General features: G+C 36.2%; 1 protein-coding gene across 7 annotated transcripts in view; it reads right to left on the reverse strand.

Annotated features, from left to right (window-relative positions):
• The window catches only part of GOLGA4 (golgin A4), a 126,075-nt gene that overhangs the window by 92,969 nt on the left and 9,306 nt on the right, over positions 1 to 23,800 (reverse strand). For 4 of the 7 annotated variants that reach the window (XM_032354477.1, XM_032354558.1, XM_032354641.1 and 1 more), the window contains exons 2-4: positions 16,373 to 16,462; positions 6,134 to 6,232; positions 1,638 to 1,703 (exon numbers count right to left, since the gene is read on the reverse strand). In XM_032354477.1, the coding sequence (XP_032210368.1) occupies positions 1,638 to 1,703; positions 6,134 to 6,232; positions 16,373 to 16,462 (255 nt within the window). The remainder of the gene's footprint in view (positions 1 to 1,637; positions 1,704 to 6,133; positions 6,233 to 16,372; positions 16,463 to 23,800) is intronic. The other 3 variants (XM_032354879.1, XM_032354719.1, XM_032354792.1) reach the window with 2 other exon arrangements.

Raw genomic sequence — 23,800 nt, forward strand, 5'->3', positions numbered from 1 at the left:
TAGTTTTTGCATTCATAAAAGTATTAGTCTTTTTGGACTACAAGAGAGGAATATAAGCTTTTTATATTTTTTATTATGTTATGTTAGACACCATACTGTACATCATTAGTTGTTTTTTTTTTTTTAAAGATTTTTATTTATTTATTTGACAGACAGATCACAAGTAGGCAGAGAGGCAGGCAGAGAGAGAGAGGGAAGCAGGCTCCCTGCTGAGCAAAGAGCCCGATGTGGGGCTCAATCCCAGGACCCTGGGATCATGACCTGAGCCGAAGGCAGAGGCTTTAACCCACTGAGCCACCCAAGTGCCCCACATTAGTTTTTTATGTAGTGTTCCATGATTCATTGTTTTTGTACAACACCCAGTGCTCCATGCAATCCGTGCCCTCCTTAATATCCACTACCAGGCTCACCCATCCCCCAAACCCCTTCTAAAATGGAAAATAGGCATTCTAAATAATATTTTTAATAATATTCATTAAAGATCATTGGATCTGTCCAGTACCATTTAGAGTGGTGCATCCAAATATTTTACCCCTACTTCCTGGCACTTATAGAAAATGATATATTTATAGAGGACTTTGAATTAACTAGGGAGTCTGGGCAAAGCCAGGGTCAACAAGCTCAGGGACTTGGACTATGCCTGGAACTTGACCAGCCCCATGAGGGAATGAGGTTCTCAGTTCACAGAATCTGTTCCTGGCATTTGGGAAGCTTTAATCCGTACATTTGTTAGACAATAGTTTAAAATGGTTAGTCTATGTAATTTCGTACATCATTTAGTTCATAAATTGTCTACATACATGCTCTAGGTTCACAGATTAAAAATGTTTTGCCCTACATTAGAGACTGCTGAGAACAGCCAGGTTAATGATAATATCATTACCAAAGCCAAAGCAAACAAATATTCTTTCAACCACTGCTGCCCTTATGACATTTTTAATGAATTTTGTTTCCTTCTTTTTAGGAAAGAGTCAAAAGAAATTCACCTGAGCTGTATTCCCCAAATAACTTTTTTAAATCAAAGATAACACAAGTTGGTGCGCCTGGGTGGCTCAGTCGGTTAAGCGTCTGCCTTCAGTTCCGGTCATGATCCCAGGGTCCTGGGATCGAGCCCCACATCAGGCTCTCTGCTCAGCAGGGAGCCTGCTTCCCCCTCCCTCTCTCTGCCTCTCTCTCTCTCTCTGTCAAATAAATAAATAATTAATTAAAAAAAAAAAGATAACACAAGTTTTCTAGTAGTAAAAATACTATGCAAACTTTAAGAGAAAACTTAAGAGAAATCCCATTTCCTCCATATCCCCCCATCTTTTAAATTATGTAACTCAATGTCTTTAGACATAAACTGTCCATATATCTTTTACAACTATAAAATCAGATTCCTTTTTTCAAAAAGTTTTCTCTTCACTGCCATTAATTTTTTTAAATGAGTAACAATGGCATGTAACAGAACTGGTATATATACAATGAACTACTTTCATTTAAAACTGAAGAAAGCATCAACCAATCTGGATTTACCATACATAGTGTATGAAATGTATAGACATCACTATTTCAGTATAAAGCCAGGTGCTAATAATACAGATTGACCAACACTCTGAAATGACTTGCTATTTTCTAAAATAACTTTAGTAACAGACCTGAGGAGTTGTTGGTTCGCTTCCATTAACACTGTCGGGAGATCTCAGGGCTTGGATAGATGCATTCTAAGAAAAACAAAGAAACATCATAAAGAAAAGGAACAAAAAGCTAAGCTTTTAAAACTGTGAAGAACAAAGACCAGTACCAAGACCTATTAGACACATTTATCAAACAAAATTAGTTCATTTATTAGAATGTTTTCATGCAAGGCAAAACTAGTATGGTGAGTATTTAGAAAATTTATTTTGCTATAACGTATGTAACTAAATAGCAAAGATTAGTATGTAGCAAAGTTTATTTTAAACTAATCACCTATCTCCCCCTATTATGATGTCCCCAGTTTTTCCCCCATGAAAAAACTAACATCAGGAAATCAATCAGCAAACTTCATTCAAGGAGACAACTACCCAGAAAAAGAAGTAATGTCAAGTGTTCCCTATGATCAAATAATACTCAAAGTTATTTGGGCTAAGACCTAAAAAACATCTTTATAACAAGAAATGGAAATGCTTCATTCATCTGAAACCAGCAATCTAAATGAAATTATTATGGCAATTTTCAGAAAAATTTATAATTAAAAAATCTTCCACATATGAAAGCTTTTTGTTTTGTTCTGTTAGTATGATGAATGTTCTAACTTAAGTGACATCCTACTGATCACCCCTTACTGGCATTGGTTTCATGGTAATGAATGAGATTCTTTGAGATTCAAAATTCTATACTGCATTCAAAATACACTAACCAAAATTAGAGCTATACAAGTAGCTCATGATAAAATAACTTCTAAGTTTTAAACAAAGCATTAGAGCAAATACTAGCCACAATGTTTCAGTAAGTTGGTAGTTAAATTAGACATTTCCCATACATTTCCACAGTGGACCAAGGGTCAAATAACTGACGTGACTTATTCTTAAGTATAAGTGGAAAAGGCACTCGGCTTTGCAAGTGTTCTCAAATTTTTTAACTCTCATTAGATATTAGATACTAAGAAATTATTAATTTTCAGGTGTGATGAACATATTGTATTGTATATTTTTAGTCATTATCATTTAGCAATAAATGCCAAAACATTTAGATGGAATAAGGTTTCTGAAATCTGCTAATAATCCCAACAGAGATGGAGACAGAGGAAGGGAGGTGTGCATGTGTGGGTGGGTGGCTAGAGGAGCGCAGCAGTACAATACTGCAGTAAGATGGCCATGAGTTACTAAGGATACTGGGGGATGAGAGAGAGTTCTTATACCACTATTACTACGATTTCCACTTTCAGTTTGGATTTTTCTCTAATAACAACTGAAATACCTTCTTCCTCTAATATAAGAAGAGTTTTGGGTGTGGAGTCTGCTTAAGATTCTCTTTCTCCCTCTCCCTTTGCTCCCCTAACCCCCTGCTTGTGTGCTTGCACAGGCACACACTCTCTTGCTCTCGCTCTCTCTCTCGGCAAACAAACAAAAAAAGAGTCATCAAATTTTATCAGTCTAAGACATTTTCTTATAAGTTACATAGAGGAGAAAAGTTAGGGGAACATAACTTTTATCTTCCTGTTCTCTGCCATTTCAAAGGATTTCAAGTTGTATATATGGCTATATTTGTGTAGCATGATAATTAATGCTTCCTGGCTCTAAAAATAAACTACACTATATACTATAAAATAAAAAACTTACTTTATAGAGTTCTATAAAACTTACTGTATAGAGTTAAAGTAAGTAAAAAACTTACTTTATAGAGTTCAAAAATAAACTATACTATACACTATAAAATAAAAAACTTACTTTATAGAGTTCAACTATTAATTTTCCATATGTTAAAAATTAATAAACAGTTAAATTATGGAGAAAGGAAATGAAATCGTTCCCTAAAATATTTTAAGTTAGGAGAAGAGTGATTACAGAGTCCATATTCTAAGTTACTTGACACATGACTGTGGTCCATACAAAAAAATTATTCTATAATTATCTGACCTATCACCCTATCAGAAAAACACAACCTAACATTTAAAAACTCTCCCTCCCTGCATACGTATTTCAATATATGTATTATACCATATATTTAAATAAATGCAGAACAGTTAGTGAAAGCATTGGTTACGTGACCTTGTAAATTTAAATTACATACCTGTACAAGCAAAATTAAAGATTCTGAAACTACCTGAAATGCCTTCTTCATTTCTGCCCAGCAAATTCTCATTTACCTTTTAACTTTCAAATGCAACTTCTTTAATGAAGCTTCATACGGCTTAACTGAGGGCTAACACATTCCCTATGCCTATATTTTCTTCTATGAAGGTTTAATTCCTTTGTATTTCAAGCATATGTCTCCATACTAAACTATAAATTCCTGGAGAGCAGGAATCCTGTATTTTCATCTTGGTCCCCAGGACTTCTGCCTGACTGGTGGTAGAAGTTCAGTATATGCTTGTCAAATCCTGTGCAGTTACTTCCTTCGGTATGAAAAGACTTCTGAAGTCCTTCTCCCAGAGAGAAGCTAACACATGTCAATACTCAACTGTCACCAATACTTTCTCCTGGAGGCAATTCTAAGACAAGAGAAAAATTCTTCTAATCTAACATGCATTTAACTTAAAAGCACACACAGATTGCCAGCCAGATTTATCTTCAATTATGTTTTGTTCAATCTTTTGACAAGTATTTATTGACTGCTGAGCACTAAGCAATTTTAGAATTTGGGGTCATTTTGCAAAAAACTGAATTAGCTAAAAGTCAACAGCTGATGAACTCATAAGTAGACCCTCACTAAATTTGTATTCCGTTATAGGTTATGCTATGGTTTCCCTTTGTTACATGGAAAGAAATTAAGTCTTTATCTGAACAAAATTCAAATAAGACTAATGAAGACTTTTAGTCTACTTAAATTATTTCTAAATAGTTCAAAAGCCTCTATTTTAAAATCATTAGCATTTCTCACAACAGAAGAGGTCCTTAAATTACTTTTATGTATATGGAAGTGGGCCTCAAAGCAGCTCTTTTTTTTTAGTCTCTGTTATTATAACATGAAATATAAAGTAATATCATTTTGTGTTTTTAAAGAAACTGGTAAGTTATCTTTAACTGGAACTCCTGTCTCCTTCTCCAACCAGTTTTGAAAATAGTGAGGTGTCACTTATAGCCAGAACGAAGGAGAAATCCTTTGCCCTAAGATCCAAGCTAGGACATCACTAAAATATTCAGCTGCTTTCTTCTCTAAAACCAAGTTCAGGGTGCCTGAGTGGCTCAGATGGTTAAGTGTCTGCCTTTGGCTAAAATCATAATCCCAGGGTCCTGGGATCAAGACCCATGTTGGACTCCCTGCTCAGCAAGGAGTCTACTTCTCCCTCTCCCTCTGCTCCCACCCCACTTATTTTCTCTCTTTCTCTCTCTCTCAAATAAATAAAATCTTTTTAAAAAAAAAAAGTTCATGGGCGCCTGGGTGGCTCAGTGGGTTAAGCCGCTGCCTTCGGCTCGGGTCATGATCTCAGGGTCCTGGGATCGAGTCCCGCATCGGGCTCTCTGCTTAGCAGGGAGCCTGCTTCCCTCTCTCTCTCTCTCTCTCTCTGCCTGCCTCTCTGTCTACTTGTGATTTCTCTCTGTCAAATAAATAAATAAAATCTTAAAAAAAAAAATAAAAATAAATAAATAAATAAATAAAAAAGTTCAGAATGTAATTCAGGATTGCTACTGACTATATGCAGACCAAGGTTTTCCTGGCTGCATGGATTAACTACAGATATGTTCTAATTTCATCACAAGCTACTTAGTAAATTAAACCAATTCTCATCATTTATAAAAAAAAACCTGAATCCCAATTCAGTCAGTGTCCAATGCAACCAAAAAAAGCTATCCTTACTGGGTAATCAAACATATCTAAGTTTCCCTAAATTAAGAACTTAATAAGACACATATGAAAACAGTCCACTTTCTCAAAGTGAAATTATATACAAGATTTAAAATTGTATGAATTCAGTCAACTGAAAAATAATGAGATAAGTACTTCCTTTCAGATGTTTAATATATAGAAAACTAGTACTCTCCCAAAATAAGATGTAATTATTTGTTACAGTAGAATCCACCTACCTGCTCAATGTTGTTCAATTATGGATTTATATACAATTCTTTTTCTTAAAATGTGAGTCACATCTTAAAATATTCTTGGCCTCCTACCAATAGTAAGACAGAGATTTCTAGCAATACATACCATGTTTTGTTAATGTGCAAACATTCCTTTGAAAGAAAACTTAGAGTTTACACTAAGCTGAAGGCAGTCTTCACTACATTAATGAAAACAGTGTTATTTTGTTGTTGTTAAAAAGCTACCAGAAAACACACCAGCCATCAGAATTCAGCAATTCACTCTGATTTTTTAGAGGAGGGTTAGCAACAGGGCACTGAAGATGCTTTGAGAGACAGTCAGTGACAAGCAGCATGAGATTTGCTTCTAGAATTACCAAATTACTTTGCTTCCCCACAAAGGGAATGCAGAAAGCGGTGGAAGGACTCACCACACTGTCAGTCTGTGTTTTAGGCTGTTTGGAGGAATCCAAAGCAAAGATAGTATACTCAGAGAGAAAAGCAGGCTCTGCTATCATCCCGGCTAGTAGCTGTCTCATTCAGTGTAATAAGCAGAGGTACAAAAATAAAACAAATAATGAAAAACAGATCACAGTAAGGGCATGTTGCAAAGTGTTCTCTCCATATGGCATACACAACAGTATAATGACCTTGCACCACCGCAACTGCTACCATCTCTCCACCCACAGAAATAACAAGTTGCTGGAAAGGTTAGGAATGGAGAGGAGTTGAGCCGTTTAGAAACTCAAAGCCCAACTTTAACAAATTTGCTTACTGGCATACAAATGATATATGCAACAGCCACAGAAACACAACACATGTCTGCCGATTTGGTTTAAGAGTCTAACCAGTAAAAACCATACATGGTAAAGAACACAAACCCTTAATCCTTAATGTAACAAATACTGACCATTTTTATACATTCAAAAAGATAGCAGTGAAATTTATAGTGAGGACAAAACACATAAAATTTCAAATAATCATTTATTTTGCACTTAGAAACAAAAATAGTTTTCTCCAATATGTACAAAGGAAACTTTTGAAATTGAAATTCATATAACAAGTTCTAAGGATAAATTCTATTATACTAATTATTTTAAATGTATTCTCTTCTGTCCTTCAGTCTTCAGAAACTATATACACCAAAATATTAATAATCATTATTAGATTTAGAAGGAATTACAATTAAAATGAAATTTCCAATGTAAAACAGCTGAAATCTGCATAAGCTCTGTGATGTCACAGAGTTCACCAATGTCAATTCCCCTGTTTTGATAGCATACAATAGTTATACAAGAAAACTTCGGGAGAAAATGGGCAAAAAGGTCCTCCCTAAAAAAAAATTTAAAACCTCCTGTGGATCTATGATTATTTCAAAACAAAAACAAAAAAACTAATGAAAGCTAAAAAAAAAACTAATCTTCTGGAAATATTAACATAGCAGTTAATGTATATTATGTTATATACTATATATAAGAAAGAACTTTTATCAGAAAATAAATGTTGCACAAGCTTAAGAACTTACACTTTCATCTTAGTATGGTAGAGTTATGGATATGACTACAGAGACTCCACTAACTCTTCATCTGGTCCTAAAAGTTGAGTATTAGTGGTGTACTAAAATGTACTAGATGCCTGTTTGGCTCTGGGCACTCATCTTATCCAAGTTTCTACTCTTGCTGAAAATCTGAACTCTCCCGGCAAACTCAGAAAAGTCATCCTTGAAATGAATGTGATTTTAAATGCAGGGCTAAACAAATTCACTCTTCTTAGGCCTCCAAAATTAACATTTGAAATGAAGTCACTCTGTCCCACAACAAAATAATTTAAAATTTCACAGTAAAGAGTATATTTGAAAAAAACACAAAAGCTGATACTCAGTATAGAAAAACATATTGACCAAACATTTCAAAGAAAGATGGGCCCAAACAACAATTTACACTCCTGCCCCTAGCCCAAGTAAAAGCCAAGTGTATCAAAATTAGTTTCCATTGACAGCTACCTCAAAACCTAAAAAGCCTTTCTTCCCACTCACTGTCCTTGTCATTTGCTTCTTATGCCTATGAAAATCTTACACACATCGATTCCCAAATATTCTCAATCAAATTCTGTCTCAACTCCATATCTCTCAAACTCTATTGAAATTCTAATCCAAATCTATTAAGAACTTAATTCACCTCTTCTGTGGTCCTTAGGTGAAGCCATCAGTTGAACTAACACTGACAGAAGTTCTGTCTAAACATTCATGAAGATACATAAAACTCCCATTAGATATCTGTTGAAGGCTTTTGATCTATCCTGCATGTCTCTTATTCTCTATATATACTTCTTTATCTCTATGAGTTTTCAGTGGAATTACTCAGTATTCTTTTTAAATACCCTAATTTTCCCATGAATTGGGACTTGTCTGAGTTTTTATTCTATATTTTTATATCAATTTTTTTTTACTTCAAGGATTTCTAATTGGTTCTTTCTCATACCTACTAACTCTACTTTTGTTTTGGTCTGTTTTTCCCCCATGATTTTATCTTCTTTTTCAGAAAATTAATAATTCATGTATCTTATCAAAGATATTTGTTTTTAAAGTTTTTTCTAGACTACTCTATTAATTTGAATTTCATCTAGGATAAATTTATATTCCAATTCCTGTTTTTACTGACTGCCTTCCTAGCATTTGTTTTAGAATTTTCATTTACAGGTTCATTTTGAAGAAGATACTATCTTTCTCCTTCCTTCTGTACTCAAATCTTTCTTTATCCAGTCAATCTGATTCCCTAGGCTCCAGTTTGAGTTTCCTGTCCTATGGCAATATAGGGGTTATCACAGATTCAGTCACAATAAGCCAAAGTGAGTTTGCTTCAGTTCTTGGGTCATGAGGCCTTCCCCTAGGAACAGGAGCTTCTCACAATGGGCCACAGAGAGCTCTAGGCAGCAGTTAGTGAAAGCTTTCCTAAACCTTTTTCATCCAGTGCTGGAGGCACCTGTTCGGCTCCTGGCTTGCAGAACTAAATGTGAAGGTCCTAGCCAGGGAAACGAGGAAGAAAATGTTATAAAAAGCAACCAGATTAAAGAAGATATAAAACTACCTCTGTTTAGAGAGGACAACATCTTATACATAGAAAATACTAAATTCTCTACTAAATAACTACCAGAACCTAATAAATGAGTTCAGCAAGGATACAAGAGTAATAAATGAGTTCTGCAGGATACAAGATCAACTGACAAAAAGCAACTTTACTTCTACAGAGTGACAATAGAAACCAAAAATGAAATTAAGACAACAATCCTGTTACAGTAACATTCAGAAGAATAAAATACTTGGAAATAAATTTAACAAAAGTAATACAGACCTTATATTCTGAAAAGCATACCTTTTTTTTTAATTAAAGAAGACCTAAATAAATGGAGGAGAAGAGGGAAAAAAGGGAGGAGGGGGAGAAGATAGAAAGCTTCCCAACTAATAAAAACTGATAAAGACAACACAAAAAGAAAAGTACAAACCACTCTCCTCACAAATAGAGCTGGGAGAAATATATAAAATGTAACTATCAAAGTGAGTACAGCAGGATAATAATAATGCAACCTATCAGTTGAGTTGATTTAAGGAATGAACAATTAAGCCAATATTAGGAAGCTTAGTAATTAGGCTTAATATTAGGAAGCCTATTAATATAATAATTAAGCTTAATACTAGGCTTAATATTAGGAAGCCTATTAATATAACTCATATCCTATCATTAAACCAAAAGAAAAAACTATGAGAACCGAATAGATACCAAGGCAATTTGATAGGGGTAAAAGACTTTCATTAACCAACAGAGGGTAGGGACAGGTGGTTTCCAATCTACTATCTAACAAAGTAAAAGCATACCAGCTTTGAAAGTCAATCTATTTAGGGGAAAAATTAATTCCAAACTTAAGAATAAATATTTCTTACCCATTACTTTCAAGATACTTCTCAGTTATTTCCTAAAGAACAATGCCTGTAGCCCTTAAATAGAATAAATTTATAAAATGTGCTTAAGACGTATCAAAAGCTGAGAGTGTCATAGAATAGTACAAACTAACTTGGAATGACAAAGAAAACTAAAGAAGCAGTATTTTATTTCTGAAAGATGTGTCAGATCAAGAAGAATAAAAAACAGGGGCACCTGGCTGGCTCAGTCAGTGGAGTGTGCAACTCCTGATCTCAGGGTTATAAATTTAAGCCCCACCTTGGGTATAAAAAGAAAGAAGAAAAAGAGGGGAAGGAAGAGGAAGAAGAAGGTGGAGGAAGAGGAAAAAGTGACATCTTTCTCAAAGTTTGGGAAAGCATTCCAATCCAAAACAGCCTGATGTTTCACTATTTCTTCCCTTGCAATGTCACAATTAAAAACTTAGTGTGTGTGCTACCCAAGAGCTGATAGGTACAGAAAAAGCCTTTCCATTTCTGAATAATAATAATCTTTTTTATGTGATACACAAATTATGAGTATTTCCATACTTCTGAATTCACTTGCTACTCACAAGAACTCAATGAGAGGAAATATTCATTATAACACAATTCTAAAGATGAGAAAGCTGAGGCTCTACGAAGTTAAAAGCAGTTACGTCCAAAGTCACAGAGCAAGTAAGAGATGATGTTCTGTGATCCCTCCACTGTTCCAGGCTGTCTCTCTGCACATAGGGAAGCAAAGAAGCAAAAAAAGCATAAGGTATTTATGAACACATTCTACTAAACAGAAAGAATCCATCAATTAACCACAACTATTTATTTCTTTGCATCTTTTTTTTTTTTAGCAGAACAAAGAAAGGATTCTAAGAAAATAAAGTGACTTCTGGAATTTAATTTTAAAACAAATATGAAAAAGTTGTGTAGATGAGTCCCTAAGATATGGGTAAGAATGGACAGCCTAAACTATGAGGAAGTGTCCAAAAGACATCAAATTAGAGAGCAGGGTAAGTGAAGATATCAATCCTTCTTTCAGAAGTTCAGCAGGTAAAGAGATAGATTAACATCCCTAGGATCTTAGCCCACATAATGGTCCATCTATTTCTCTCCCTTCAGGTCCAGGGACCTCAGCAAAGCAAGCTGGGCAGGCCTTCACATTTTCCATGGTTGCCCCCAGGAAGAACTTAATGAGCACCTACTACGTGCAAACCACCATGCTAGGAGATTGACACGCTGGTAAACCCCCACAAAACATGTGTTATTATTTCCATTTACAAAGAGAAAACCCAAGTTGCTGAAAAGTTAACTTTTCACATGCTACAACATACATAAACCTTCAAAACATTATGCTAAAAAGAGCCAAACACAGAAGGTCACAAATTATATGTTTCCATTTATACAAAATATCCAGAATAAGTGAATCCATACAGGTAGTAAGTATATCAGTGGTCACCTGGGGCTGGAGGAGAGGGAGCATGGGGAGTAACTGCTTAATGAGTATGGGGGCTTTTTTGGGGGATAATGAAAATGTCACAGAACTAGAGAGATGTGATGAATGTACAACACTGTGAATATATTAAATACCACTTTGAAATTGTAAATGTTATGTTATAGGAATTTAATCTCAATTAAAAAAACATCACCACAGTGGAACAGAGGGCAGGAAGCTATGGTAGCTTCATCTGCCCTAGTCGGCCTTTCAATGATCCTACAATCTCTACTGCTCTAAAGCATCCAGCTCTAGAGGGGCAAAAAAGATTCATCTCAAGCAACAAAAAGGGAAAGGAGCTCTATGCTGAAGATAACAAGGCTATGCCCAAGATCACCGGAAGAAAGAGGATGATCAACATGCCATTTGCACAGGATGAGAGAATGCCAAAGCTCTGTAGACTTTAGGGTCAGTGCAAATCAGTCTGTTCTCCTTTGCCTTCAATGTCTGAATCATAAAGATGATTTTTTTTTTTTTAAGATTTTATTTATTTGTCAGAGAGAGAGAGCCAGCGAGAGTGAGCACAGGCAGACAGAGTGGCAGGCAGAGACAGAGGGAGAAGCAGGCTCCCCGCGGAGCAAGGAGCCCAATGTGGGACTCGATCCCAGGACGCTGGGATCATGACCTGAGCCGAAGGCAGCTGCTTAACCAACTGAGCCACCCAGGCGTCCCATAAAGATGATTTTTTTATGCCCTTGTAAGGAAGCCTGCAACCAAAGACAGTCTTGTTTAGATTTACATATAAAATTTACCAACACAGGAAAACAGACATATGAGGAGGTATATAAAAGCTTTAATTATCCAGGAAATTGGGTAAATGAAACCATCAACTTCTGAAGCATTCTTGATAACAAAGACTACTGTATCTACTGGAGAGATGGACAAATGTTTATATTTTGAGTTAAACTTCCACATTTTGCTAAATAGAAACATTATAACATATAAAACAGAAAGTTGGGATCTTCTATATCAGAGATTTAACAAAATAAAAAACCCAGGGAGTGGGAAGATGACTAAGAAGGTAATTATGTAATGCCTATTTAATCAATAACTTAATTATAAAATTAGAAAGTCCTTAAATTTTGTAAAAATAAACAGAATTGACCATTACATTAGTCAAAAATAGCTTTTAGAGCTGTCAGAAAACACTTCAAAAGCAAGGAGATGAAGGGATGATGCAGCTCTTTCACTCAGAAACCACTTCTTAAGTTAAATCTAGGAAGCACAGGATCTTTAGGACTGAAATTTGGGAATCTGGGAAGAAATAAAAAATAACCTTCAGCTTACTTAAGCCTACTGTTAAAGAATATTCAAATCATCCCTTTCAAAAAGGATTACTTTGTAAAGATATAGTCATTTAAAATGTTTTAAAGCATCCTCGATGAAATAAATACTTTTTAAAAAGCACAGTAGGGATTCCTGGCTGGCTCAGTCGGAAGAACATGTGACTCAGGATCATGAGTTCAAGCCCATGCTGGGTGTAGGGAAGCTTACATAAATAAAAAAGTTTTAAAGATATAAAAAAAATTAAAAAGCAATAGTAGCAATCAATAAGTTATTTTCAGGGTTTCAACTGTATTGTGTATAAACCAATATACTATAAAATCAACCAATATACTAAGTATAGTAATGATGCTATCAACACTATTTGCCAAAATGGTTCTACTCAGTACTGCAGCTTTCATTCAAAATAGTTACATGTATAAACTAAGTTCAACAGCATTAAATTTGAGATTACAAAGTTAAAGAGATGTAATACTGCAAGGGATCCACAAGAAAATGATATCCCACATAAAGTATGCATATACTTATTTTAAACAACTTTGTCAGATTATTTAAATCTATACACCAAGAACACAGTATATTATGCCATTAACTTTGAATGCAAAAACTATACTGTGAAATATTTATTTTGCTATCAACATCTACTATAAAAAGGTTTAAAATGGGGTGCCTGGGTGGCTCAGTCAGTTAAGCGTCTGCCTTCAGCTCAGGTCAGGATCCCAGGGACCTGGGATTAAGCCCCATGTCGCTTCTCCCACTCCCCCAGCTTGTATTTCCTCTTTAGGCTATCTCTCTGTCAAATAAATAAATAAAATCTTAAAAAAAAAAAAAAAAAGTTTAAAATCTTTTTAATGTAACCTTAGAAAAAATTAAAAAATAAAATAACCTTCATCAAAACAACGGGAAATACCTCTCAAATTTTTAAATTTGAAATCCATCCTATAACCCAGGAATCCCATTCCTAGGATTCTATCTTCCAGAAGAACATCATTATAAATGTTTATGTACAAGGCTCAGTACAGTACTGCTTATAATACTGAAAAGATTATAAAATTTAATTTATAATACTGAGACTCTCTCCAAACTAATCTACAGAATCAATACAATCCCACTCAAAATCTCCACAGGTTTGTTTTGTTGTTGTCATTGTGTTTCATTTTGTCGTGAGTTTGTTTTTGTGAGACTTGAAAATCTAATTCTAAAATTTATATGGAATTTATATGGAAAGAAATCAGAATAACCAAGACATTCAAGAAGAACAAGGTAAAAAGGCTACGGACTGAATGTGTCCCCCAAAATTCACATATTGAAGACCTAGCCCTCAATGTGATGTTATTTGGAGGCAAACTCTGGGAGGTAATTAACTAGAGAAGGTCAAGAGAATGCCGGCTTTCATGGTGGGATTAGTACCCTTAAAAAAGAAAAAGAGACAGGATAATTGCCTTCCCCCTACTCCCACCCTAAGGAGTATGTAGGTACCAAGAAGGGCCATGCTAGGACATAATGAGAAGATAGCTACCTGCAAATCAGTAGAGACAACTCACCAGACAGCCCATCTGCTGGCATCTTGACCTTGGACTGCCCAGCCTCCAGAACTATGAGAAACAAATGTCTGTTGTTTAAGCCACTAGTCTATGGAATTTTGTTAAAGCAGCCCAAACTGACCAAGACAGGATAGACCAGCTCTAGGAAAGACAAGATTTAATATAAAACAACTGGTATTAAGACAGTGTGGTATCAGGGGCGCCTGGGTGGCGCAGTGGGTTAAGCCGCTGCCTTCGGCTCAGGTCATGATCTCAGGGTCCTGGGATCGAGTCCCGCATCGGGCTCTCTGCTCGGCAGGGAGCCTGCTTCCTCCTCTCTCTCTGCCTGCCTCTCTGCTTACTTGTGATCTCTCTCTGTCAAATAAATAAATAAAATCTTTAAAAAAAAAAAAAAAAAAAAGACAGTGTGGTATCAGATCAAAGACAGACAAAGCAAACCAGAAAAGAGAATAGAGAGCCCAGAAACCAATCTATGCAACTATAGACACTAATTTCTGAAAAAAGGCAGCACAGTAGATCAATGTGAGAAAAATGGGACAAATGGATAGCCATACAGATGGGGTGTGGTGGGTGGGGAGGAGACACAGACTTGATTCCTACCTCACACCATGCTGAAAAAAATCAGTTCCAAATGGAATGTAGACTGGAATGTGAAAAGTGAAACAGGGTATGGGAGAATGGGCAAAATGAGCATGAAAGAGAGCAAGAGGCATAGGCTTCCCATTATGGAATGATTAGGTCACAGGAATAAAAAGTACAGCATAGAGAATATAGTCAAAGATATTTTAATAGCATTTTATGGTGAGAGATGGCAGCCACACTCTCGGTGAGCACAATATAACTTACAGACTTGTCAAATCACTATGTTGCACACCATACCTCAATTTAAAAAAAATTATTTTTGAAAAGTAAAACAGGAAAATACTCTCAGGGTAAGAAAAGAATTTTTTAATAAGAAATAAAAACACTAGCCAGAAAATAAAATATTTATAAATTATAATACATTAAAACTAAGAATTTCAGTTCATCTAAGGACACGATTAAGAGAATAAAAGGGCAAGCCACAGGGCAGAAGAAGATATCTGCTAGGCATATATCCAGTTAAAAACTCCTTCCATATATGTTAACTGGAATTTAAATAAAAACTTGAAACAAAAAAGAAGAAACATCAAGACCCTGAAAAAAACTTCTCATTACAAGAAAAAAAATGTGTAACTATGTATGGTGATGAATGGTAACTAGACTTGTGATCATTTTAGTGTTTTCAAATATCAAATCACTATATTATACACATGAAATTAATGTTATATGCCAATTATGCCTCATTAAAAAAAAAACCCATCCACAATATATAAAAAAGAGCCACAAATCAATAAAAGACAAACCAAGAGAAAAATTAGCAAAACACATAAAGAAGCACTTCACAAAAAAAGATATCAAATGGCCAATACACAGATGAAAAGTGCTCAATCTCATTAGTCATCAGAGAAATGTGACTTAAAACTACAGTAATAGAGCACTACACACTCATGAGAATGGCTGAAATTAAAAAGACTAGCAAAAATGAAGAGCACCAACAACTTTCAGAAACTCCTAGGGGCAAGGTAAAGTTCTACAACTATTATGAAAAACAATGGGCCTTATCTTCTAAGTGCTGAAATTCTACATACTTTTTGACCCAGTGTTCCACTGCTAGGTACAAACTAAAAGAAATGCAGGTACATGTGGACCAAAAGAAACATATAATGATGTTCACAGCAGCCTAATTTATAACCCTAAACTGTAAATAATGAAAATGGTTAATGTTTACAACAGAAAACATACTTAAATGGTACTATAAAAAAAGGAAAGAAATACCAAAAGGTCAGGATCATAGTAATCTTTTTGGGGGGAAGAAGGCAGCGCTATAATGTTGGCAGTGTCCCTTCTGGAACCTCAGGGGTGGTTACGGGAGGGTTCCTTCATAATAATTCGGTGATTTGTACATTTTTGTTTTACTCTATTCTGAACCTGTATCACAGTTCACAGCAAGAAAAAGAGGATGGAAAAAAAAAAATCTAATCTGAGCTATGGGCCTACCTGCAAGTCACAAAAAAATCAGTTAAGTTCAGATTCCAATCAATAGCTTGAAAATACAGAACCTTTCCCTATATGATGCTTGTTAAACAAATTATTATCAAATTATAAACCTCAAATATTAAAGATAGAGCATATTGTCCTTTCAAATTGAGATTCTCAAAGAAAACATAAAAGCAAAACTACTATTTACAAAGAAACAATAATTATGTTATTAATAAAAATACCTAGCAATTAAAAATTGACCTGTCAAAATAATTTTCCATTTTGTTATCAACAGTAGCCTGCATTTTAGATTAATAAGCTTCTTGTAAGAGGTTTATTAAAGAAGAAATTCCAAACATACCTCTCTATTGGGTGTACCTTCATCAAGTTGCTCTGTAAATGAAGATGTCCTGCTCCTGGTTCTTGTTGGGGTTGAAGAATTGGAGGGAGCCTAGATTAATAAATTATTGCACAAATTAGAAAGACTACATGGGACTATGTATTGTGTAGTCTTTCTCTCAATTCATGCCCAAAGAACCCCATGAAAGAAAGGAAAAAAACAAACACATGAAAAAGCAAACAATACCTAAAACAATCAACTAGAAGACCTAGGCTGCCTATGGGTCCTTGGTCTGACTCTACCACTAACCAGAACTGTGACCTTAGCTAAACTAACTTTCTGAGGGCTATGTGTCCTCATATATAAAATAAGGTTGTGATATTAACACAAGATGATAACATTAGGGGAAAGTGAAACCAGCTGAGGAATATATGAAAACTCTTTGTACGATTTTGGCAACTTGCTTATAAATCAAAATTATTCCAAAATTCAAAGTTCATGAAAAAAATAAGGTTGTCAATTCAACCTTTAAAGTGCCTTCCAGGGGTGCCTGGGTGGCTCAGATGGTTAAGTGTCTGCCTTCGGCTCAGGTCATGATCTCCAGGTCCTGGGATCCAGCCCCATGCAGGGCTCCCAGCTCAGCAGGGAGTCTGCTTCTCCCTTTCCCTCTGCCTCTCCTCCTGCTTGTGCAGGCACTCTCTCTCTCTCAAATGAATAAATAAAATCTTTTAAAAAATTTAAAAATAAAGTGTCTTTCAGCTCTAATATTCAATACTATGTAATGGACAAGTAAATACCTCTCTAGTCAAGGGCCTTGCTTTAAGTCTACTTGGCACACCACAGTTGGATCCTACGATGCCAATCCATGTAGTTCTGTAAAAGAGAGCCTGACTCCTATAATTTTTAGTACAAAAGTCCTTGGGAAAAAGGACCCAATATGTAAACCAGAAGGTTGAAGTCTACTCTAATGTGAACTAAGAAAAAGTCCTAAAAGTATAAAGCCAAAACTTTAAGACTCTCCCTCACCCATAATAAAACAGATCTGAACTCATCTACACATAGAAATAAGTCTTGATATCTTACCCTTCTGTAGTCTGCAAAGCTCTACATCAATAAAAGGCATTTAATAAATACTTGCTAAGTAAATGAGGGAATGAATATGAGCACATACTATTGTGGCTAGGCTGGAACAGAGAGGTCATCAGGAAGAGTGTACATACATTCACATACATACATACACATATAAACATATTTACTTTACAGTAAGTACAACATTTCAAATTAAAATAGGTGTTTCATAAGCAGTATTGGGACAAATGGCCATCCATATGGGGGTAGACACCAACCAGATGCTCACTTCATACTCAAGCTGTATTAAAGATTTAATTTTTAAATATTTATTTAAATTCCACTTAGTGAATAAATAAATAAATAAATAAATTCCAGTTAGTGAACATACAGTGTAGTATTAGTTTCAGGTATATCACCCACTGCTCATCACAATCCCCATTACCTATTTAACTCCTTAATCCCCCTTACCTATTTAACTCATGATTTTTAAAAACTGAAATATAAAAGAAGATATGAGAGTTTATTTCCACAATCACTGAGTGGGAAAGAGATTTTTCTGTCAAAACCAGAAATCAAAAGGAACAGTTTAATTGGAGGGAAGGAGGAAAATATCAACAAAATAATGACAAAAATTTAATAACCTTTTTTTTTTCTAAACAGCTCTTCTAACTCCGTAAATTATAACTCAGAAAACTAACCAACTCACTATCCCTCTCATCTAAGGCAGGTGACCTGAGCTCCACCAATGAATATACCCACATGAGACTCTGAGTCACAAATAAGGGATGTGAGAAAATAAGACACAATTTTAAAGTTCATCATCTGGTGAGCACAGAGACTAAGCTTTATGCAGCTATGCAGAGGAATTATTGATTCAGCTTTCCAGATACCAGGAAAGGGCTACTTTTAGACAGTGATCATCCAATCACTTGAAAAATATATCCCCACTTTAAGTATTTACAATCTTAACACTTTGGCTTTCATGCAAGCCTAATCAGTAACTGAGAAGCTCATCAGCTCTGGATTAACTAGCAAAATCAAATGTTGGAATGTGTGAAGTTGAAGAATAGGTAGGTCATAAAACACAGTGTCTTCAGAAAAGTAGGGCCACCTGGAAAGTCTGGACTGATGGCTGGTAGGTCTTGCCCTGGAGTTGCAAGAGTAAGGATCACATATATTACATATGATTGTAAAATACAAAACATGCATAAAAAATAACTGTACTTGGGGCGCCTGGGTGGCTCAGTGGGTTAAAGCCTCTGCCTTCGGCTCGGGTCATGATCTCAGGGTCTTGAGATAGAGCCCCGCATTGGGCTCTCTGCTTGGCAGGGAGTCTGCTTCCTCCTCTCTCTCTGCCTGCCTCTCTGCCTACTTGTGATCTGTCTCTGCCAAAGAAATTTAAAAAAAAAAAAAAAAAAAACTGTACTTGATCATTTATTAGAAGGCCCTGGATCTTTAATAGGCTATCCTCACTTCAAAATATAAAGGGAATTAGATTCCGCCAAACTAAACTTAGTCTAATTAATTCTAATTAATTCAAATTAGAATTAATTAATTAATTCATAGCCAAGAGAAATCTAGACAGGTTTCTAAGCTATTTGTCACAATTAATATCTTTGTTGTCCATGAAAAAATTATAAACTAACCACTGGCCTCAATTTCAGTATAGAAAAAACCATATTAGTCACTATGGTAGGCAGAATTCTAAGATGACCCCAATTGACCCTCACCCTGTGAATATGATGAGATCATTCCCCTGACTATCACACATTACATAGTAAAAGGGACTTCTACAGGCATATTTAAGATTTCTAATCAGTAGTCTTTGAGTCAATCAAAAGATTACCTGGATGGGTCTACCTAATCACAAAAGCCCTTCATATAAGAGTCTAGAGTGCAAGGCAGAGGCAGAAGGCAGAGAAATGCACCCCCACTGTCCTGAAAGAAAACCAAATGCCGAAGAGGGCCAAGTGACAAGGAACTGCAGGTAGACTCTAGATCCTTCTTCAACAGCCCGGAAGAAATAAGGACTTCAGTCCTATAATCACAGAGGACTAAATTCTAATACAGCCACATGAGTACAGAAGAAAACCCTAACTCCAGTGAAGATCATAGTCTGGGGGTGCGTGGGTGGCTCAGTCGGTTAAGTGTCTGCCTTTGGCTCAGGTCATGATCCCAGGGTCCTGGGACTGACTGCAAGTCAGGCTCCCTGCTCCGCAGGAAGCCAGCTTCTCCCTTTCCTCTGCCCTGTCTGCGCCCCCCACCCAGTGCTCTCTCTCTCTCTCTCTCAAATAAATACACCTTTAAAGAAAAAAAGAAGAACGTAGTCGAGATGACACCTTGTGAAACTCTTTTTTTTATTTTTTATTTTTTACTAACATATAATGTATTATTAGCCCCAGGGGTATAGGTCTGTGAATCGTCAGGCTTACAGACTTCACAGCACTCACCATAGCACATACCCTCCCCAATGTACCTTGTGAAACTCTTAACAGAGAAGCCAGTCGTCCATGCCAGACTTCTGACCTACAGACTATGAAGTAACAACTGGGTTATCAGGCACTAAGAGTGTAGCAATTTGTTATGCCACATTAGAAACTGTATACAGTTACTTCTGGGAAAAGGAAGCCTTGAGTCGCTTACCCCTTTCATTATCCATCAAAACCCTGTTCAGATGTCACCCTGACTCTCTCCAGAATTGCTTTCCTCTGTGCAGCCACAGCACCATGCACACACTTCACCCATACTAGGAGTACTTGTCTCTCAATCCCTCGGTACAGAGACTACATCTACCCTACATGGCAAATGCAACACCCAGCACCTTAGGAGGCCCTGTTCAATAAATAAGAGCTCTAAAATTACAAATATATTTTATCTATCTATTTATTTATTTATTAGTAGGCTCCACACCCAATGGCTTGAACTCACAACCCTGAGATCAAGAGTTGCATACTTTACCAACTGCATCAGCTAGGTGCCCCAACAAATATATTTTTTTTAATTTTTTAATTATTATTTTTTTTTTAGATTTTTTTTTGTTTTAATTTGTCAGAGAGAGAGAGAGAGCACAGGCAGACAGAGAGGCAGGCAGAGGCAGAGGGAGAAGCAGGCTCCCTGCCGAGCAAGGAGCCCAAAGTAGGACTCAATCCCAGGACCCTGGGATCATGACATGAGCCGAAGGCAGCTGCTTAACCAGCTGAGCCACCCAGGCATCCCCCAACAAATATTTTTAAATACTGTATCTCTTTTGATCCTCACAACCAATCTGAAAGTTAATCAGGACAGATATTATCATCCCCAATTTCTCATCTCTGATGAGAAAATAAGACGGTCAGAATAATTGTGTAGCTTGTCCAGGTTGCATACAAGATCTGTGTTATGGGTTAGGACACAGGTCTTCCGATTCCCTCATCCACTTCCCTGGTATTCTTTAGATCTCTGTTTCTCAGATTTTCTTCCACTGGGACCCAGAGTATAAAGACAAAATAAAGCACCCATTTTACATACAGACACCTCTAAGACAAAAGTCTTACAGAACCTTAAACTTTATGACAGAAAGTGTCATATTTCCCGACCAAGGTTATTCTTTCATTAAAAAAAAAAAAAAAAAAAAAAAAGCCAGGGGGAGCCTGACTGGCTTAATCTCAGGGTTGAGTTCAAGTCCCATGCGTGGTGTAGAGTTTACTTTAAAAAAAAAAAAGAGCTGATCTCAACATCTCAACCCACTAAAAGATTCCACAATTCTCTTAACTGCTTTCACCATACCATGTTGTCCTTGTAAGAACAATGTACATAAAGACAGCCACTAACTCTAAAATCTAGACTACATCAAACATACTACTATATTTTAGTTATCTTAAAAAATAAAAATTAAAAAGCATTAATCCTAGCTGAATACCACAATTTAAAGATAACAAAAACACAAATTCTGGATTTTTATATTACTGAAAAGTTCTATATCAAAGTCAAAACTATGTTAACCAAAGTTTACTCATTAGGGGCTCTACAATCTGGGAATTTTCATGGAAAGAATTACTCAAGATAGCTGAATTGTTAGACAGATTTAGAAAAATATAGATATAAAATAGACACAGGCAGAGATATAGATTTCTATCTAAAATTATAGATTCAAAAAAATAAAATAAAATAAAATTATAGATTCAAAATGGTTACACCTCATTGATACCTGAAGGGCTCAGGAGATACAATGAGTTGTAACCATTCTGAATCTATAACTTTCTGAAATCAATTAACTAATTCTAGTTTTGTTTTGTTTTTTAATAAATTTCTCTTTTCTGAATTTTTTTTTAATTTTATTTATTTATTTGACAGAGAGAGATCACAAGTAGGCAGAGTGGCAGGCAGAGGAAGAGGGAGAAGCAGGTTCCCTGTTGAGCCCAGAGCCTAATGCAGGGCTCAATCCCAGGACCAGAGCCAAAGGCAGAGGTTTAATCCACTGAGCCACCCAGGCGCCCCTAACTAATTCTCGTTTTTAAAGATAAAAGGAGGGGTACCTGGATGGCTCAGTCACTTTAGCGTCTGCCTTTGGATCTGGTCATGATCCCAAGGCCCTGGGATTGAGTCCCACATCTGGCTCTCCATTCAAGGGGAGCCTGCTTCTCCTCCTTCCTCTGCCCCTCCCCCCCCACTAGTGCATGCTCTCTCACTCTCTTAAATAAATAAAATCTCTAAAAAAAATTTTTTAAGATAAAAGGAAACTGAACATAGGGGCGCCTGGGTGGCTCAGTAGGTTAAGCGGCTGCCTTGGGCTCAGGTCATAATCCCAGAGTCCTGGGATGGAGCCCAACATTGCGCTCCCTACTCACCGGGAGACTGCTTGTCCCTCTCCCTCTGCCCGACCCCACTGTTTATTCCTTTCCTCTCTCTTAAATAAATAAAATCTTTTTTTTTTTAAAAAAAAGGGAAGAAATAAAAGAAACATTAACCAATGTTCAGAAGATTGGTATGAATGAAAGAACAGCAAAGAATTTAACACAACTGAGAACACCACAACTCCAAGGTGCTACAAAGGAGAACAGTGATGAAAAGCAAGCCTATTTCATCCCCAGAACCATGAAAGGACTTAGGACTTAAAGCAAAAATTTAACACAAGAAGCAAGAAGAGACAAGACCAAAAACAGAAGACTGGTTGAAGGATCCCCAGATCCCTGTCCTACCTTACAGAGCCTCTGAAGAACCAGAGGTTTATTTTTGGGAGACAATTAGACTCCAAACTGGGCAAAACCAAGCACAGTAAGATAGGAGCAAAGGGCCAAGTATATGACTAACATTAGTGGAATTAAGTGGTACCTGCAGTGAATCAGCCCTGCTTCCAGAAGGTTGGCAGCTTGGCTTATAACCCCCTCACCCTTTCTCCAAACAACACCGGCTTCTCTGGAGAAACCAAATGACCTCCAGACCTGTGGTTACCAGCGTGAAGATATTTTCCCCAATAATAACCCAGCAGAGAACCCCAGTGTCTCTATCACATGCTACTTCCAAATAGCATCAGATTTTTAGTGCCTCACCCTTAAATATGAATGGAAAGCCGAGAGCAACCAATAAAGTTTCCAAAGTAAAAAAGTGAGCCAAAAACAAACAAAAACACAAGAACCAGAAAAAAACAAACAGTAAAGACTAAAAGAAAACTTTAAAAAAAAAGCCATTATTCTGAGAGATAAAAAACATTGTATCTGTATAACAAGAACAATGCTATGAAAAAGGAAAAGACAGGAAGAAACGGCACTTCCAGATTTTAAAATAAGATAGCCAAAATCCAAAATTCAATTTAAGAGTTAAATAACTTGAAGAAATCTCTCAAAAGTAGAGCAAAACAAAACCTAAAACACAACAACAACAAAAAAAAACCCAAAATGGAATATAAGTGGTAAAAAAAGAAAAAGAGAATCTATCCTGAAGGCACAAAAGCCACCAAATTCCACTAAAGAGAATAGAGAAAAAAACAAAGGGGAGAGAATTATCAAAGAAACAATATGTAAAAGTTTCCAAGAATTTAAGCACAGGAGTGGCACCATACAATGCCCACTGAGTGTCCAGCACAATGCATAAAGAAATCCATACACAGGCATATTTACTATGAAATTTCAGACAACAAGCCATAAAGGGAAGATCCTAAAGTCTCCAGAAAGAAAAAAGCAGCAGAATGACAATGGACATCTTAATAGCAACACTGCAAATAGAAAACAATGGAGCAATGCTTCCCTAAATCATCTACTTTGGCAGGAAACCAGTAGATAAGGTTTATAATGTACAACTCAACAAACAGCAAAGCAACAACAGTTTACTATTAGAAATATGAAGTCAAGGGGCACCTGGGTGGCTCAGTGGGTTAAGCCGCTGCCTTCGGCTCAGGTCATG

The sequence above is a fragment of the Mustela erminea genome, chromosome 1 (genome assembly GCF_009829155.1).
Source record: "Mustela erminea isolate mMusErm1 chromosome 1, mMusErm1.Pri, whole genome shotgun sequence".
NCBI classification, from domain to species: Eukaryota; Metazoa; Chordata; class Mammalia; order Carnivora; family Mustelidae; genus Mustela; species Mustela erminea.